The sequence below is a fragment of the Mustela nivalis genome, assembly GCF_964662115.1.
Source record: "Mustela nivalis genome assembly, chromosome: 2".
NCBI classification, from domain to species: Eukaryota; Metazoa; Chordata; class Mammalia; order Carnivora; family Mustelidae; genus Mustela; species Mustela nivalis.
Window position 1 is genome coordinate 182,351,320 of NC_139021.1, and position 20,403 is coordinate 182,371,722.

General features: G+C 45.3%; 1 protein-coding gene across 4 annotated transcripts in view; it reads left to right on the forward strand.

Annotated features, from left to right (window-relative positions):
• DOCK1 (dedicator of cytokinesis 1) overlaps window positions 1-20,403 on the forward strand; it is a 489,630-nt gene that overhangs the window by 404,335 nt on the left and 64,892 nt on the right. For all 4 annotated transcript variants that reach the window (XM_082721511.1, XM_082721510.1, XM_082721512.1 and 1 more), the window contains 2 exons: window positions 881-939; window positions 11,448-11,596. In XM_082721511.1, the coding sequence (XP_082577637.1) occupies window positions 881-939; window positions 11,448-11,596 (208 nt within the window). The remainder of the gene's footprint in view (window positions 1-880; window positions 940-11,447; window positions 11,597-20,403) is intronic.

Here is a 20,403-nt window from a genome sequence, read left to right on the forward strand (position 1 = left end):
GGTGGCAGCCCTGGACGGCTGTGGGTTGACCAGGAGGCGTTTTGCCTCGAGAGCCCCAACCAGGTCATCTGTGAACAGCCGCTTCCCTTTCCATGTGAGCTGACGTGAGGACGAACAGAGCAGCTTGATGACCTAGCAGCTGCTAAACTGTAATCCTGTACGATAATTGCGCAAATTATTATTTTTAATATAATCAGTTCCTTCCTTAGGCAATAAAGGAAAAGTGAAATTGCTCACAAACTAATAAACGTTTATCTTCTGAAGCATCAAATTGTGTTTACTCACGAAAGGCACACCTCCTCTGCTGACCCGGTGGGAGGAAAATTAACATTTCTTTTCCCTGATAAACAAAAACAGGAATGTTTGTTGACATCTTTTGGTGCAGAGCACTTCCTTACACGGAAAGTGCTAAGGAAGGGTGGGAGGTATTTGAAAGAGGCCTTCCCTGCTCTGATTGTCCACTCTGGGGCTTAATTGTAACCTGTGAGAGCTGGTTTTGTGAGCGGGGCTGGAGGATGTCTTTTGGTGTCTGCAGGGTTCAGATGCTGAGAGCAGGCTCTGAAAACAAGCTTCCCCTCAGGCTAGGGACCCAGGTCGTCCTCTTGCCATTAGAGACTGAAGAAGGAAAATGCCTTCCTTACCCTCCACGACTTCGCCCAAGTTCCCTGCAGGGTGGGGGGTGGGGGGTGGGGATGGGTAGGTGAGACTCCCTTGGCTGGATTCTTCCTCCTTCATTTCCCTTTGGTGGCAAGAGAAGCTTTGATCCTCTCTTTGTTTGTCTCCGTGCTGGGAGACTTTCGTTTCACTTAAAAATAATCGAAGTCTGATTTCCAAATGCTCAAAAGAGTGACTCAGCATTTCCCTTGTCCTCGGTTCCCAGGTATGGAGATATGAGGAGGCAGATCGGCTTCGAAATCAGAGACATGTGGTACAACCTCGGTGAGTAGCTGGGATTTCTGGGGAACCGCGGTGACTCTCCCGAAACTGGTGAGGAAAGACATCGGCCCTGGCTGTCAGTGCCGGGGAGTCTTGAAAGTCTGGATTGCGTCTCTATCTCAGAGGGCAATTGCTACCTTTGCAGTAGTTGTTTTCGGTAAGTAAGACATAGGAAGAAACTCTGAACCGTGGGGCAAATGGAAAAATCAGTAAGAGTGTCCCTCTGTCAGGTGAACATGGCTCTGCCTTGAAATTTCTTGCTTCCGGGCCTCACTAACATTCACCCCGCGTCCAGGCATCAGAGCAGGTGACCGGGTGGCTCATCCCACTGCTTACTGAATTCAGTTGATCACATTTTACCCTCAAAGGGGTTTTTTTTTTGGCCTGCTCCAAACCGGATGCGGTGTGTAGGTACACTGCCACCCGGTGGTGACAGTAGGACATGCTCGCACACTGAGAACACACTAGGGGCTCCTTGTGCTCAGATGAGAAATTAATGTAGGTGTGTGTCACTACAAACTTCCCTCTTACTACTGCTTTTGCTGCATCTCGGGAATTTTCGTAGATTTTGTTTTCATTTTCATTTGTCTCAAGGTATTTTCTGATTTCCCATTTGATGTCTTTGACCCATTGGTTATTCAGGAACAGGCTTTTTAATTTCCTCTGTTTGTGAATTTTCTAGTTTTCCTTTTGTTTTTGATTTCTGATTTTATTCCATGGTTGTTGGTATGACTTCAGTCTCCTTAAATTTGTTAAGAAATGTTTTATGACCTAAGATGTGACATATCTGAGGGACACTTCGTGTGCCCTTGAGAAAACCGTGATTCTTTTGCTTCTAAGTGGAATGTTCTAGGTGTCTGTTAGGTCCATTTGGTCTATAATGTTGCCTTGATCAGTAAATATAAACAATCTAACCTTACACCTCCAGGAACTATAAAAAGCACAAAGCCTAAAGTCAGCAAAGGGAGGAAAATAATAAAGTTTAAAGCAGAAATAAATGAAATCGAGAATGAAAAAAATCAATAGAAAATTCAACACAACTAGAGTTCGTTTTTTGAAAAGATAAACAAAATTGACCAACCTTTAGCTAGATTAACTAAGAATAGAGGAGACATAAGTAAATAAAATCAGAAATGGAAGCAGAACCATTACAATCAATACCACAGAATAAAAAGGGTCAAAAGAGGCTACTATGAATGATTATTCATCAGTCAACCTTGAGGAAATGGACAAATTCCTAGAAACATGCAGCCTACCAAGACTGGATTATGAAGAGACAGAAAATCTGAACAGAGGGATGACTTGTAATCAGCAATCGAAAACTTATCAACAAAGAAAAGCCTAGGACCGGATAGCTTCAGTGATGAATTCTACCCAACATTTAAAGAACTAATGCCAGTCCTTCTCAGACTCTTTCAGAACATCGAAGAGAAGGGAACACTTCCCAACGCATTTTATGAGGCAAGCTTTACCCTGATAATGAAGCCAGATAAAGACACTACAAGAAAAGGAAACTATAGGCCACTGTCTGTCATGAACATAGATGTAAAAATCCACCAGAAAATACTAGCAAACTAAGTTCTGCAGCACATCAATGGGATCATACCCCATGATCAAGTGGGATTTTTCCTTGGGATACGAGGATGGTTCTGCATACACACGCTAACAAAAGTGATACACTGCATTTACAGATTGGAGTATAAAAGTCTTATGATTATTTCAATAGACACAGAAAAAGCATTTGATGAAATTTAATACCCTTTCATGTTAGAAACTCAACAAACTGGGTGTGGAAGTAATGTACCTTAACATGACAAAGGCCACATAGGACAACCCCACACCTAAGATACTCAGGAGTGAAGAACTGAAAGCTTTTCCTGTTAGATCTGGAACACAAGGGGGCCCACTCTCTTGTTCCTATTCAGCATAGTACGGGAAGTCCCAGCCAAAGCTATTAGGCAAGAAAAAGCAATAAAATCCATCGAGATCACAAAGGAAGAAGTGAAATTATCTGTTTATAGAAGGCATAATCGTTTATATAGAAAACTCTAAAGCCTCTATCAAAAATGCTATTAGAACTAACAGATTAAGAAAACTTGCAGGATACAAAATGAGCATAGGAAAACCAGTTGCATTTCTATGTACTAACAACTATCTGGAAAGGAAATTAAGAAAATAATCCCATTTCCAGTAGTGTCAAAATGAACAAAATACTAAAAGTAAACTTAAAACAAGGAGGTGAAAGACCTAAACAGTGAAAAGTACAAACAAAAAGTCAATGACAGAAATGAAGGAAGAAACAAATAAATCTAAAGACACCTCATCTTTGTAGATTGTAAGACTTGATAGTGTTAAAATGTCCATATTACCCCAAGCAGTCTGTAGACTCAATGCTATCTCCATCAAAATTCCAATGGTGTTTTTCACAGACATTAAAAAATAAGATTCCTAAACTCATATGGAACCACAAAAGACCCTAAGTCACCAAAGCAGTCCTGACAAAGAACAAAAGTGGAGGCATCATACCTCCTGACTTCAGAATATGTGACGAAGCTGCAGGAGTCAGAATACTCTAGTATTCTAGGCAGACACAGAGACCAACAGGACAGGAAAGAGAGCCCAGACCTAAACCCGCACGTAAGCAGTCCCCTGACCTTAGACAAGAGACCTGAGAATACACAGTGGGGAAAGGGTCACCACTTTGGTAAATGGTGTTGGGAAAACTGGGTGTCCACATGCAAAGGGAAGAAGCTGGACCGTTGGCTAACATCATACCCCAAAACCAACTCATAGTGGACTAAAAACTTAAACACAGACTCCAAACCTTAAAACTCTAAAAGAAACCGTAGGAGAAAAGCTTCTTGATACTGGTCTTGGTGATGATTTCTCGGAAATGACAGCAAAAGCAAAAATAGACAAGCAGGACTACGTCAAACTCAAAAGCTCCTGCACAGTAAAAGCAGCGATCAGCAAAATGAAAGACTCTCTGTGGAATGAGAGAGAACAGTTGCAAACCATAGTTCTGCTAAAGGGTTAGTTTCCAAAATGTATTGGGAAAACTTACAACTTAATAGCAAAAAAAAAAAAACCACCAATTTAAAAACGGACCAAGGACTTGAACTGACATTTCTCCAAGGGAAAAATGCAAATGACCAGTAGGTATGAAAAGGTACACAACATCACTGACCATCAAGGAAATGCAAATCAAAACCCCAATGAGATGTCCCCTCACACCTGTTAGGATGGCTATTATGAAAAAAGCCGAAGATAACAAGTGTCAGCCAGGATTTACAGAAGTTTGAACACTTGCACAGGGTTGGTGGGAGTGTGGCAAACAGCATGGAGGTTTCTCAAAAGTTAAAAATAGAACTACCATATGGTCCAGCCGTCTCCCTTCTGGGGGTACATCCAAATGGATTGAAATCAGGATCTTGATGAGGTATTTGCACACTCGTGTTCATGGCAGCATTATTCACAATAGCCGAGAAATGGAAATAACCTAAGTGCCCAGCGACGGCTGAATGGATAAAGAAAATGTGGCATGTGCATCTTCAATGGAATTTTATTCAGCTTTATTTTTTTAGTAAAAACGAAATCTTGCCAAATGCAAAAACATTCCACTTACATGAGTTTCTGAAGAGTTATCCTCTCAGAAGCCGTGAGTAGAATGATGGTGGCCAGAGGCAGGGCTGAGGGGAGCCGGACGCAACGGGGAGGTTTTGGTCAAAGGTACAAACTGTCAGTTATGCAAGATGAAAACATTCTAGAGATCTGCTATACAACATAACACCCAGAGTTAACAATACTGTGTCCTGCATTTAAAAATTTGTTAAGAGGGTAGATCTCATCTTAAGTGTTCTTCTGAGGGTAAACAATAAAAAGAAAAAAGAATATAATAAAACAGTTTTCAAAGATTTTTTAAATTTACTCATTTGAGAGGGAAAGAGTGAGCGAGAGCATGAACGGGGTGGGGGTGTCAGAGAGGGAGAAAGATACTCCCCGCCGAGTAGGGAGCCTGATGCGGAGCTCGATCCCAGGACCCCAGGATCATGACCTGAGCTAAAGGCAGACGCTTAACCAACTGACCCACGGAGGAGCCCCAGTAAAATTTTATTAATGAAAATAACATGGGATTCGCTGTTAAAATGTTAGTCACTATGCCATGTAATTCAGTTAGGTAAGGAATAAAGAACTGCTAATTGGGCATCCTATCACCATCTTGAATGGGTCCTCAATGGACCCGCCTCTCTCCTAGATGAAAACTCTAGGAGTTTTCTAGTTTGGATCATGTGGTGGTTCTATTTCCAGTTGCTGGGAGATGAAACTCTTCCCAGCACCTGTTCTCCACTGTCAGCTGGCTTGGTGCCGAGGCATCCAGGTGCCTTTCTTCAGCCTCACGGAGGGTCCCGTGGAGGGTCCTGTCACTTCCATGGTATTTCCCATATGAAATGTTCGTTTTGTTTACTTTGGCCCATGAAGCCGGAAACGGCTGCAGAGGCCACCCCTCCCTGCTCTCCCCAGTGACTCTCTTCTCCTCTCCAAGGAGGCAGGTGTCTGTGCACCTCTCCCTCTAGTTTCCCCATAGCGCCCGGGTTAAATTTGTTCCTCCAAGCCTGGAGCAGCTCAGTTGCATCCCACATTGCTCCGTTCTTGAATCGACTCCCGCTATCTGTGCCGTGGCTAGAGACCTTAGCCAGAAAGATCCCCTGACATATCTCTGTTCCTTGGGAAGAATGCAGCAGGATGATAAACATGGAACATGATGGTTTTTTCCCTGAAGGTGGGGACCTGGACTCCATCGCTCTCCCGAGGTCTTTCCGAGCAGACGGGGTCAGGGTTTGGGGACCTCGCCTGTAGTCCAGCTTTGCAGTCAGCAAGTTCATGGCCCCTTGTTTTCAGCCTGAGCCAGATTTCCTCACAGGGGGTTGCTGGCTCATCCTTCTTGAGTCCCCGGATGTCAGCAAACATGTGTAAAGGCAGGCCCTCTCACTTCTGTAGGAAAAGTTAGAATTTCCAAATATCCTTTGTCCACCTGTCTATATGAAGGATGGAGTCTTTATCAAATGGGTGTTACACGAAAAATAAATGCAAAAGGCCTTGGGGAAAAAGCTATACGATATCCTATGGATAATGCTAATAACATAGAAATTAAGAAGCCTGGTTTAAAGTGAGTTCCCAGGGATCAGATTCCAGCACAAAAGCTCTCAGGAGCTGCTGATGAGCCCGTCGGAATGGCTCCATCTGCTTGGAACCTGCAGCCGGCAAGCTGTTCGGGCCTCGGGCACTTGAGCACCCCTTAAGGAAACTCTTTGCTGGGTCATTGGAAGGGACTTTCCTGCAGCAGCTTCAATGCCCAGAAGCTGAGTTACAGCTCCAGGCTGTCCAAGGGCTTCCTGCATCTCCCAAACTGTGCCTTCCCAGGCCTTGTCCTGTCCTGGATCTTCCTGCCAACCGCCCCCCCTTCACCCCACCCCCCTTCCCCGGGAAGAGAGGAGGAGCCCTGGCTCCAAGTGAAGACTTGAATCCTACCACAGATTTCTTCCTGCCTTGCCTCTACCTGGCCGTGTGGCCTCCCCCATGACCCAGTCTTTCTGGGCTTCCATCTGTTTTCTAAGCTGTAAGATAGAGAGGTTGGACCGAAGTTTTCAAGAGCCTTCCAATCCTGACGCTCCATAATTCCTTAGATATGTATGATGATCTCAATAATGAAATGCCAAGGCTTCTAGAACAGGGAGGAGGGCCATCCATGATTCATTTTAATTGATCATGTTCTGACAGATGCATTTGTCATTTGCCCTGCGGAACTCAATGTAAGCAAGGGACCAGGCGCAGCCCCAGTAGAGAGCACAGAACAAGGGACGTTTAGAGAGTGGCATGGAAGGAATCGCTGTCTGCTGGCCGAGAGGGAATCCAGGGCTCTCCTAGCTGCCAGCAACCACCTGGCAGGTGCTGGAGGCTTACCTGCCTCCCCGCCCCTGCATGTGAGCCTCCGGGCCGTCTCTCAACACACTCACCCTTCCCAAGAGAGGGGCATCACCCTCTTGTGAATTGTTCAGTTTCATTTCCCAACTACACACTGTAAGTTGTGTGTTTCCCCCCAAAAGAGAATTTTAGGTATGATTTCCAATGACAGTACTTAAGGAAATGGCTTGATACCTGGTGCATCATTTAGGATAACTAGAGACATCCACCCAGAAAGGTGAAGCATCTGCCTTCAGCTCAGGTCATGATCCCAGGGTCCTCGGATTGAGTCAGGCATCCAGCTCCCTGCTCAGCGGGGAGTCTGCTTTCCCTCTGCCCCTCCCCCTGCTCAAACAAAAATAAATTAAAAAAATCTTAAAAAAAATAGAAAAGAAAAGAAAAAGAAAGGAAAAAGATAAATAAACTGCTTTTTTCTTGCTTGATAAATAATTTTTTCCCCAACTCCACCCACCCTGGCCCTTTAGTGCTCCCCAGGACCTTCCCTTTTGTGAGGGTCACCGAAGGGTCACTGCCTGGCAATGGAAGGCTCCAGAACTCAGCTCAAGCCATGACTGGCCTGACTGATGGATGCAGCTGCCTTTCTGACTTTTCTTTCTTCTTATAAAAATTTTGTTCCTAGTCATCTCTCGGGTCCCTGAGACTGGCCACCATTTGCAACTGGCCCCATCTCCAGGGTTGTCGTGAAGGAAGGTATAAAGGGCCCAGGGTAGTGTGAGCTGCTTTGTGACACCACTTTCAGGCTCTGAGAAAGGTTCGACCTTCTGAGGACGCCCCCTTAGGTGGAAATCGGGTCTTTAAAGCTGTTTTAGAGCAGTTGGTTCCCTTGACATTATCTGTCATTATGCTCCAAACAGGCTGAGTCAAGCAGGAGATCTTCTGATTTGCAAGGTAAAGGATGCAGTTAGGAGAGCAAATGTCCCGTTGCATCCTGGCGGTGGCTGATTTGAATACGGTGATGAAAGCGGAAGATCTGCGTTCTGCCGCTTTTCAGCCAGGAACCTTGACTCTGGCCTGAGAGGCTGCCAAAAGGTCAAATGTATCATGGCCTTGGTCAGTGAAGGGTAGGAATCTGGTAACAGCAAGAAATAACCATCAACCAACATGATTGCTTTCCTTGCTTGTAAAATAATTGCATTATTTTGGGAAAATTAAAAACATAATCAAAAGTATCAGTTGCCCAAAGGATCTGCCCCGAGCAGCCCATCAGAAGAGCTAAGAACGGTTCCATGGGGTCACGTCAGGCTGCCTGGCTCTTTCCTACTGCGAACTCAGGTGTTGGAGCCTGCCCCAAGTGTCACTGCCAAGGCCCCCGCTCTAGAAGTTTATGACAGCACGTCTCAGTTCCCCAGAATGTACACAACCTATTTTCTACACAGCCTTTTTTTTCTAATGGGCTCAGGTTTGGGAACATATTGGCAGCTTGATCTAGCCAGCTCTGCCAACAAAATAAAAATGGAAGTCAGGTATATTTATCATCTTAAAATTAGTCACCTATCGCACGATGGGGCCTTGAGCCTTTGAAAAGGTCACCAATCACAGAAGCAAAATGAGGGAGTCACCGAAGTAGTATCAGTAAAGGTTTATTGTGCACACACCAAGGAGACAGTTAGCAGGCCGAGAGCCCTCAGACCAGTACGTGGGGGGAGGCTCAGAGGTATATGTTAGGAAGCAGCTTTTGTCGTGAGAAAACATGGACTGTTTATTGGTTATAATATTAGTGATCAGTTATAATTTTAGAATTCTCTTAAATGAGGGGGAATTGGTTCGTGGTTATCTCATGTCAGTCATTGGAAAATGTTTTGTTTTTGTTTGTGTTTGTGTATGTATATGTCTATGATTTCCAGAGGCAGAAGCACGAAACACCTCAGGTCAAGTTAGCCTTGCAAAATCAGCTAAACGAAGTTTTGCTTGTAGGACTGAACTGGTTTTGTCCGCTCGGAGAATGTTTGACGCTGGTCTCCATTTGTTTTTGATTTTAACAAGCCGAATGCTCCATGAGACTGTTTCTTCCCTGAGTCCTTGCAGTCATATGTGTGGTACATTGAGATGAACGTCTCGGATCTCCCCTCCGAGCAGAGCTTCATAGCAAGGACTGCAAACATGGCGTTGCCCCGTGGGACAGAGCGTGTGTTTCTCCCCTCCCAAACCTGTCACATGTTGAGTCTGAAAGGAGAAATCAAAAGTACACTCTCTCCCAGAGAAAGGAGGGGGAAGGAGGGATGTGCCTCCTTCCCGAGCTTTTCAGTTATTTATCAAAGCTGCTCTGGGAAGCAGTGCCGGAGCACCTGCTTTCCCCTCGGCCCACGCCGCCTCCACTTCCGATTTGTTTATTACACACGGTGGGCCAGCCGGCGGGGCCGGTGCCCCCAGAGCCAGCGTGCCTGCGGCAAGATCCCGATTGGCTGGGTTTGTCTGGAATAGTTTTCAACTGGGGGTTCCCTTCATGGTTGATGCTGGGGACTGGACAAATAGGTGCTTTCCTTAAAGCCTGCATCGATGGTCCTCAGTTTGCCTGGATAGTGGACATTTTTGCTCAGTCTACCTGTGTGTACCTGGAGATTTTCCTGGGGTAAGACTGGGTTTAGTGTCCCGGATTTTTGGACCCCCGTGTTTGCTGAGATCATCTCTCACCCAGGGAGAGGCTGCTGGGTGAGACCTTCCCCCACCAGAGAGAGCATGGCCCGGTGTCCAGACGGAAAGGGTCGGCGCCATGTTTTGTAACTAGCAGAGAGAGACGCTTGGTGGGTTTTAAAGAATCTGGGAGTTGTAACTAGGGGATTGGCAAGGTGACCCGAGGTAAAGCGTTCCTACAGTGATCTGATAATTACCTTGTTCTTCCTTTGGCTCAAAGGGGGAAAAAAAAGTGAATCCTCTTTTTCTTGAAGTCTACACTGCAAGAGTCACCTTGATCCTCATTGATTTCAAACCTGAGTTCATCATTAAATTTGAGCAAGATATGCTCCAGGGGAAATCCATAATGCAAATGCAAAAAAAAAAAGAGAGAGAGAGAGAGAGAGAGAGGAAAAACAAGAAAGTAAAGATGATTCCTGGAGAACACCCAAGCCTTGCTCACCGTGAGGACCATTTGTTCGCAGAGGTTAAATCCCCGGGGTTATCACTATAGGTAGAGCTCAGCACTGACCCCTGGCCGGGTTCCCGTACTAAAGGGCAGGAAAGTCAATAATTGAAAATTAGAAAACTGTCATTCTTAGAGCCTATTTTTCCAATCCTTGCATCTACGACCACTTGCTCCTGCCATTTCTAAATGTCACTGCCAGCTTGGAACAGTAAAAGCTGTCAGCGACAGACCGAGTACTCCATGACACTCAAATTGTATTGATGAACGACTTGGTGTCACTATCATCTGTTTTCTGAAACACTGGCTCTGACATCTTTTCGGCATAATACAAGACAAGTGTCACCTGAGAGACTGAGTATAATAGCATTTTTAAGAGAATGCTTTGCCACAGTTACATGCCTATCAGAGACATTAAGCATTTGAGGAAGTGATGAGAATCCCGTTTTTATAGCCTTAGTCCAAATACCACATATTTAGTAAAAGTTGAAAATAAGATTTTCATTTTATTCAGATTCCTTATTGGAGGTTACATTTTATATATGTGTCCACTTAATGTAAATTTTAGAAATCTATTAATTTAAGTTTATTAGGAGGGTTATGAACTTTGTTAAGTGTGGCTATTTATTATAGCCAGATTTATTTTATGGCTTCCTTTACAGGAATCCTTATTAGCTGAGTAACTAAAAAAAAACTAAACTAAATTCTTTAGAGGATCCATTCTCTTTTCTGATTGTGCAGAAAGATGAGTAAGATAGATTAACTCTGGATAAGTTGTGACTGTTAATAACAAAATGGCACCACTGAGATCCCAGGTATGCTGTCTCCCAGCCCTGCTGTAGAGTCCCCACTGATGTCCTTGATTTTTGTGATAAAGTTGTCTGATTGTGAAATAGCATTTATCTTATGTAACACGTAAGTCACGACTACAGATCTTACACTGGATGGATATTTTAATAGCTTCCTTTACAACATTTCAAACACAGTCCACTTGTTTTTTCTATTTTAAGATTTTATTTGTTTATTTGAGAGAGAGAAAGAGAGAAAGTGAGCGGGGGAGGAGTCGGGGAAGAAGGACAAGCAGACTCCATGCTGAGGACCGAGCCTGATGTGGGACTCCGTCCCAGGACCCTGAGATCACGACCTGAGCTGAAATCAAGAGTCAGACACTTAACTGACTGAGCCACCAAGGAGCTACTGCAGTCCACTTCCTATGCTAAAAGCTGAACACATTGAAAAGTCTTCTGGATGCAAAATGGTTGCATGTTCTAATGTCTCAGCTTTCAAAGTCAAAGCTGAACACATTGAAAAGTCTTCTGGATGAGGAATGGTTGCATGTTCTAATGTCTCAGCTTTCAAAGTCCAACTGATCTGTGTTCAGTTTGGTCCATCAAAGCTCATTGAAAATCCTTTAAAAAGAAAAAATTCTGAATAATGCCTTTCTGTATTTAAGGTCAACACAAGATAAAGTTCATTCCAGAAATGGTCGGCCCGATATTAGAAATGACGCTAATTCCTGAGACAGAACTGCGCAAAGCCACCATCCCTATCTTCTTCGACATGATGCAGTGTGAATTCCATTCGACGCGAAGCTTCCAGATGGTAAGGGCATACATAGTAGGTGTGCGGTAAGGGACTTGGGGAGAAGTCACACAAGGCTGAAAACCTTGAAAAAGGCTTTTTAAGTGGCTCTGGAGATAAAGATGTTGAACATGAAAACCCAATTCCCTACAGTTTAAAAGAGAAAAACCCTAGGCCTTCCCTTTTTGAAGAAGCCTATCATCCTTTGTCCTCTTCTTTAGGGAGAAATATTTCCAATTATTATTAGCTTTTACTTATTTTAACTAGATTTACTACACATTCAACCCTGGATAAAAGTCTCTTCCCCCTTGGTACGTACCCTCCAGATGTTTAACCAGATGTTACCACACTCTGTCAGACTGGCTGCTTCTTGCCAACGTGTGTTATTTTCAAGTCAAAAAAGTCTTTGCTTTTCCTCTCTCACCTGGGTCTTGGTCTTTACCTGTGCAGCAGAACTGATAAGAGTTCCTCGAAGAAAGTCCGTGTGCCGTGCTCAGAACATATGGTATCAATAGGAAAGACAAAATCTGAATATTTATGTTGGAAGATTAAATAAATCTTCCCTGGATTCCATGAAGAGAAGTATGTGTTTACATATTCGCTGTCGGGTAACACACTCACATGCACGAGAAGAGCCAAGTGGTAGTGGGTCCTCCCTACTGAAAGCAACCTTTGCTTAAGTATTATAATAATTCAAGTACGTGAGTATCCATTTCACATGGATTTTTGAGAAATATTAAGGAAAAAACTCCTATATTGGAAGGAAACCAAAACTGCCCTAGAATAGCATGATTGTTGTGGGATCTCTTATTTATTTATTTATTTATTTATTTTTAAGATTTTATTTATTTGGCAGAGATCACAAGTAGGCAGAGAGGCAGGCAGAGAGAGAGAGAGAGGAGGGGAAGCAGACTCCCCGCTGAGCAGAGAGCCTGACGCGGGGCTCGATCCCAGGACCCTGAGATCATGACCCGAGCCGAAGGCAGCGGCTTAACCCACTGAGCCACCTGGATCTCTTATTTAAAGAGTAGATGTTCCTTCTCCCCTTAATGCTGTTTGGTTCTTCGATTGTGCATTGTTTATAGATTTCCACTGGTCGGTCCTCATTATTGTGGCATGAAGGTGGTAGCCAGGAAGAATAATTTTGGTATTTTCTAGAGCCAGAAACAGATCAAAGCTAAAAGAACCTCTGCTCTGTGAGAAACAGTTGGGTTTGCCCCCACCGAGGTCAGGAAACCGTGACTCCCGGGACCACCTGGTTCTCCAGCAGATGACCAGACGTCCTTGGTCTTCGATTCAGGCCGTAACGTTGGTACAGAATGGAACCAACTCCAAAGGGATGTTGTGTGAAAAGGGAATAAAGCAGACCCGTGAGAACCCCCCGCCCACCCGCCACCTCCTTCCCTCCCTCCCTTTGCTTCTTACCCCCTTTCTTTGGTTCTCTCTCTCTTTATTTGCGTAAGGGAAGAGGGCTTCCTTGCACTTATTTATCTATAAAAATTAAAGAGATTGTTTTAAAAGAACAGCTATTTTTATTCCTCTGCAATCAGTCTTTGTACACATGTAATGTAATGTTGTAAACATTGTCCAAATTTTGGGGGTTCTCTTTGTTTGGCAATCTATCACAGACATCTTTCTTGATTACAATGTGGTAACCATGATTTTTATGATGGCATAACATTTCATAAAATGAAATGGGTAATCTTCTCGTACCCATCCCTCTTGCTGAGCATTTAGGTGGCTTGCACGTCTCACTACTGTGAGTAAATGTGCAGTGAACACGTGCATGTATATAGCTTGACTTTCTTTGGAAAGTTTTCCTCGTATGCATTCTCAGAAATGGAATTGCCAATTCAAAATATTTTTGTAAGTTTTGACATCGCCAGTTTTTTTGTGGGCGTTGTTGCCGTAAGATTTGACCCATCTCCACTGCCACTGGCCCTACGTCATGGTCCAGCTCATTGCCAACCTACCAGAAGTAGGATTTGGAGTTTAAAACGCCTTTTCCTAGTCTGAAAATACATCTGACTTTTTGAATTTTATATGAATTAAGCCCCAAAGAAGGACCTTATGAAAAAATGCTATTAAAGAATCAGGTAGGAGCACCCAGATGGCTCAGTCTATTAAGCATCCAACTCTGGATTTCCGCTTAGGTCGTGCTGTCAGGATTGTGAAACTGAGCCCTGCGCTGGGCTCCACACTGAGTGAGGAGTCTGTCAAGGAGTCTCTCCCTGTCCCTGTCCCTCTGCCCCCTTCCCAACCCCCACCTGTGCTTGCACGCCCACGCTCTCTTGTGCTCTCACTCTCTCAAATAAAGAAATAAATCTTTAAAAAAAAAAGAATCAGATAAAGGAGAAAACTGTGTTTATATGGTAAGTGTTATGAGCCCAGAAAACTAAGATCAAAGGCCTTTAAAACACTGCGTCATTTGTAATTCTTCAAAGCCAACTTTGGGGCCAAACTAAGGTCAGGAGCAGTTGGAACAAGGACCAGGGCATGAAGGAGAATTTGGCTTCTGAGTTGTTCCTCTTCTCCCTTCCATTCTTGTGGTTCTTATTGCTGCAGCTTTAAAACATCTCACATAGTCGCAGGTGGCAGGGATTCATTTTCTCCAACTCGCAGGTCTCTGGCTCCTCCCTAAAGGGCAGGAAGTTGATGAAGGAGAGTCCTGGTGTTTCTCCCTCTGTTCTCAACGCTGCCCCCAGTGGTGGGTTCAAAAACGGTCTCGTATCAGGAGACCTCATTCCAGAAAGCCGAACTGTCTGTGTGATACCAAGAAGTAGTTCTGCACATTTAATTCTATTCCACAAACAGTTTCACGTCCCTAAAACATGTACCGCTAGGATATATGTGAATAAAAGCATCAACCTGAAGACACAGGTCCCCAGATCCTGCCACCAGGCTGAGGGTGGTCCGCTTCTTGGATTTTTTTGGTCAGTGGTCATCGACTATTCATTCATCTGTGTTGTCATCTACTCGTACATTCAAAGACAAAGGGTAGGACATGCCAACATTTTGTTTTGTTTTGTTTTTTAACATTTTATTTATTTGTTTTATTCATGAGCAATAGAGAGAGAGAAAGAGAGAGAGAGGAAGAGGCAGAGGGAGAAGCAGGCTCCCCGCTGAGCAGAAAGCCTGATGCTGGGCTCGATCCCAGGACCTGGGATCATGACCTGAGCCGAAGGCAGACATTTAACCCACTGAGCCACCCAGGCGCCCCAAGGCCAAAGGTTTTTAAAAGCAGAAAAACAAACTTGTGAGAGGAAAAAAAAAATCAATAAAATCTCTCTGCTCTATTAACCCCATCTTAGGAACTGGGGAAAGACCAGTCTCCTTTTCTCTTGTGATGCCTCCATTTATTTTTTCTCTTGATCTCTCTCGGCCTCCCGGGCCCGGTGTCACACACAGTATCATCCTTCCTAGACCTGCTCCCCTGTCATCCCCATTTTTGTCAGGCTCCTCCTCATTTGGTTTGAGGGTGCAGGTTACAGTCGTCTTGTCTTTGTTTGGTCTTCTGGCCTCCGGGTGGGTTGCGGTGACTCGTGCGTCCTTCCTCTGTCTCATCTCCAGCACGGCAGCAGCTTCTCTTGGGCCCTCGCCCAGGCCTGTTCCGGACCCCAGCATCTGTCTCTTGACTTCTTCTATCTTGTCAAACTCTTTCCCAGTCTCAGGTCATCCCTCATCTCCTTGGGGCGCCTCCTCTTCCTGAGGCACTAGGTGTGCCCTCTGGCCTTGCTGGGGGTGTCGGGCTCTTGCCACAAGGGGGCGCGTGCACAGAACAGCGGAGCACAGGCAGCCCCGCCTCCATCCCAGGAGCTTCCCGGTTGGGGCTGGCTGGCGGCTGTGTCACTAATCCGCCACCAATCCAATTACCTAACCTTATTAGTCACATCAACAAGGGCTTAAATTGGCTTCACTTTTAGAGCAGATGCGCAAACCTAATGAAGTGTGGGAAGACATTAGGGTTTTTCGTTTTTACAGAACATACGTGTTTTGAACCTGTTTTGTTGCTTATTTATTTATTTTTTTTAAGTGTGCTGTGTCTTTCTGAGTGGGTCTGTTAATGGGCTGTCCTCGGTGAGGTGTGCATTCTGTCTGCGGGGGTAGTGTGCTCTTCCCGCTGGAGTCGACAGTGAACCCTCTGGACGCAGAAGGACCTGCCGTTTTACTCAAGATAAGACTGCATCCGGCCAAAGCCTGCGTTCCAGATGCGCTTTTCTCCAGTTCCCCAGAGCTGCAGCTCCTGTGGTCTTCTGCTGCAGTGGAGGACTTGCATTAGAATGTTCTTACACATACATTTCCCCAAAAGTCTACTTCTTTCCTCTACTTCTCCAAGAAAGAGCATGACTCTTCATCCAAAAGAGACGTGTCCCTGTCGTTGTCCCTGCCTCTCCCGGGTCCAGCCACTGGATGGGTTCACCTGGCTGTGGGATGGGGACGCATGGAGTTACCTTTCAGGTGCTTTATCCTCCTGCTGGTCTGGGACATGCTTTCCAGGGCCTCGGGCAGTGCCTTTTGTCTCCTTGATACTGTTTGTGCTGGGCAGACCTTCACAGGTGCTGAAGAAGCCCTGCGAAGGCCAGCTCACAGCAGTTCCTGGCTCTTCTCGCCCTTCCTAAGAATCTTTTATGCTATGGATGCCACATCCGTTCTCCTCCGTGGTCCCCCTCTCCTGCTCCTCCTCTGCCCATTAGCCCTGGAGGATGCATTTTCTGGTCTCTCTCCTTGCCACTTGCCCCCTTCTCAAGTCATCCCGACAGGGGGTTCCCTGTCCCCCATGCCCACCCGCCCCCTGGCTGACCCCAGTCCTGGATTTGACTTTTTTCAAAGAAAAGCTCCGACATGGGACGACTTCAGGATCTGCTCTGCTAATGTGTCAAGGTCTGGAGGCAGCGCCATCTTTGGGTCCCTTGCATCGTCCGTGTGCACCCGCTGGACCACATTACTGCGAGACCAACCTTCACGGGCCTGAAACTGACCTCTCCCCTGGCTCACCAACATCCCCCTTCAAGACCAGCAATGCTCCAAGTCTCAGCCTCACTGGATTTTGCTTCATAAAAAACAAAACAAAACATACTTTTAAGTTCCCTCCTGGCACCTTTTTAAAGAATTCCATTTGTTATGTCTTTGGGAAAAACAGAACTAACAGCTGGGAAATGTGGCCAGTGACCGTCCGGGCTGTATACCATTAATAAAAATGGAATGGAAAAGTCCCTACAGCAAAATCATATTTTCAATCATGGAGCTATTTTCTGTCATCTTTGTGACGGTCAGTAAAATGCTCCACAACTTCCGGAAATTCCTGTTTCGTTGTAACACTATTAGAACATGAGTAATCTTGGCATCTTCGATGTTTTTGAGGTGCTGTTTCAATAATCTCTTTCTACGGCCCATGCTGGGAACTCTTGAGTGACCTAAGAGGATGTTGGCAGCTTCTGCCACTTGGAGGGCGAGCAGGATAGTTTGTACTAGCCTGTGGATGTGATTTTGGTGGTGATTTTATCCTGCTTATTCTTTAATTCTTTGGGATTTTGTTTGTTGGCTTATTTTTGCTTTCGATTTCAAAATACTACTTGATTTTATTGTTTTGGACCCTGAAAGGGAACGTACAGCACAAGAACTAGGCTTTTATTTCATTGAATCCCAGACCTAAGAGTCTTTGAGAGATCATGGAAATGAAAGCCCTTGAGTTTAAGAGTTCTGATTACCTTGAATTCTGTTCTTACAAGCCCTCCAGCAGAGAGATGCCCACACTTCTGTATGTCTTTTAGCCAAATCAAACAGGACGCACTCTAAGAGCATGTTCCTGGAGTCCAGGGTCGTTGAATACCGCCCAAAAGTCACTTGTCAGTGTGTGTGTAGGGTGTGGACATGGGGAGCGGCTGTACCTGTCTGAGCCATTCCCAGCCAACCAGGCAGTGGACAGTTCCCCAGCCTTGGGGCTCTTGGGCTCTAGGCAGAAGCTTCAAGGTCAGTGAATAGCCTTCTTGTTGGATTTGGAAGGATGTGGGGATTTTAGAATGTGAGATATGGCGTGTGGGAGATTAACTGTGTAATTAAGTTTACAGAGCGGTTAAGCAAGAGGAATGCAATATACATAAAAATATTCGTGTGTCTGAGCGCAGGGATTAAAGGCTGTGACAGGCTGGGGGGACTCAGTGGCTTCTAAGATGTCACATGAACACAGAGCCCTGAGAGTGTGGGCATGCCAGGCTGCTCCCTGCCCAGCATGCTGGCTCCTTTGTCCCTCGGCCCTGCTTTCCCCACAGGTACGATTCAGTGATGTTCTCCTGCCCGCCCCTCCTGCCCACACTAATGAGAAGGGACATGGCTCTGCAGCCCTAATGGATTGGCCCGGTTCCTTCTGGAAGGTCAGAAATTGAGAATCTGATTTGTTGGAGCTCTCTGAGACCAGGGCGTGCTCACGAATCATAACCTTCCCCCGCGGCACCTGTGAGCACGTTTTCGTGAACAACAGGAGAAGGCAGAGCAGAGTTGGATGAAGAGCACTTTCACTAAAGCTTATTTGTATGAAAGTCAAGAAGCACTTCTGCGAATGCATGTAGAAGACCCTGTGCCTAGATGTTCGATTTCACCCCATTCTTGATAACCTCCGAGCACTCTATCGATGTGGTGAGCCATCTGTGCAAACCCTTCCATCTGGGTCCATCCCGCTCCCTTCCTTGCTCTGACGTAAGCTCTGATCTCTTTTATAAATGTGTTCCTGGATGCCTGGAAAATGCAGGCCTGGTTCTAAACATTTATAAGCGCATTAGGCCGCGAATGGTCAGTCTGGCTCCCAAGAAAAATGAAACATTCTCAATCAAGTAGACTTGGCTTTTGGATTATCCACTACTGAGCTCTTTCACCCTATGATCCCTCAAATCGGAGCCAATAACCTGTGGATAACTGGAGCGTTGAGCATCGAAAGCAGTCATCACTTTCAAAGTTAATTGAATTAACAACGCTGTCAATACCCCTGTGAGCGTAGCCCCCTGCTCTGCCACATTTGGCTTCACAGCAGCCTTCCAGAAAGCCCTCCACTTACACGTGGACTCTGTTCCATATTCTTGGAAGGCCAATGGTATCAGATGCTTAGGGATGCTCTGGTTGGTATTTTAAGTTGGACACCTGTGGACATTTTTGTAGTGCTACTGGTGATTTCTGAAAAGAGAAGAACTGTAATGATTTTGCTTATCACGTGAGTGAGCCTCTGCCACCTTTTAAGCAACGCAGTAAACCCTTGCTAATTTTAACCTAAACGTCGAGAACCCTGCTGCACGTTAGACAGTGTGCATTTGAGTCCTATAATCAACAAACTTTTTAATAAAACCAGCTCTGCTCAATCAGCAAATGGACTTTCTCTCGTTTATTTGGACAGGATCGTTGAGTTCTGATGATGATCACGGTTCGCAGCACACTCACAAATTGATTCCGGTATATTCTGTAAAAAACAATGCAGACCCTGGAATGAGAGGCTGGCTGCAGATCCTGGGGTATTGAATCCTTGCTGATAAACAGAATAGGGTTGCCAGGTGTTTGTGCAAATTACTTGGTTTAGAGGTTAGTAAAATTAGAATCAGCTGTGTTCTTCTGATTTACTTATCATTCATCCGCTCATTTTAGGAAACATTAAATTCATCAGTCAAATCTGATAAGCAGCACACTTAAAGAGCTGGTGTTTCCTTAGTGCCTTGGTTTGTGACAGCTACGTTTACATGGAAGCAGAGAAGACATGCCATTTCCATAAAGTAGACTCCAAGTTCCAATACACCCGTTTAACTAGGGATGAAGAGTGGAAATGCCTGCATGTGTTGGTCCACGTTAGGATAAAGCCCGTTTTTCTGCATTCTCTGTGCCTTCCTCATTGTATGCTCATTAAACATGTGCGGCATGCAGTCGTGTTTTTTTTTTTTTTTTTTTTTTAAGATTTTATTTGTCAGAGAGAGAGCGAGCGAGAGTGAGCACAGGCAGACAGAGTGGAAGGCAGAGTTAGAGGGAGAAGCAGGCTCCCTGCGGAGCAAGGAGCCCGATGTGGGACTCGATCCCAGGACGCTGGGATCATGACCTGAGCCTAAGGCAGCTGCTTAACCAACTGAGCCACCCAGGCGTCCCTGCAGTCGTGTGTTTTAATGAAGTTGAGCCTTATTTTGTACCTCAATTATTTGTCTTGAAGAACCAGCATTCTCCAAAATCTCTGTGGTGTCCCATCATGGTCCCCTCCGGGAAATGGGACTGGCCTGAAGCATCGGTGTTTGGGCTAATGGCAGCTGATCTGCCTCATAGTTGATTCCCAAAAGGCCCACCTTTTGCAGAACTCTTGGCTGAATAGAACAGTGTACTAGTGGGTTAGTATCAAAAGGTGGTTATTTTACAGGAGAGTCGTTATCATGAGGCTTCAGGTAAAAACAATAAAACAAGCTTTTTTCTTCTTCACTAGAGCTGCCTTTTTATCTAATGTTCCTAAAATCCCTGAACCTTTCAGGCCAAACAGAATCAAACAGAGGGTGTTTACTTGGGGAGGAGACAGCAGGGAAGATCAAGGAGAGAACCGCAGGATATGCACCGAGGTCTGGGCTCCGTGATGTGGCCGAGTCCTTGATGTCAAGCAGGAATCAATACACCTCTTGAGTCCCGTTTAAGCCTCCACTTCATCTGCACTGTGATAAAATTGTAGCTGCAGGCAGCAAGTCCCGATCAAGGTCAGGCAGCCCTGTGCCTATGTGAGTCTCCCCAGACCCCTTGCCTTCTGCCTCACAAAGGCCACAGTCAGCTGCCCCCCAGAGTGGCAACAGCACCCCGAGTGCCCAGCGCAGACCAGATGCCTG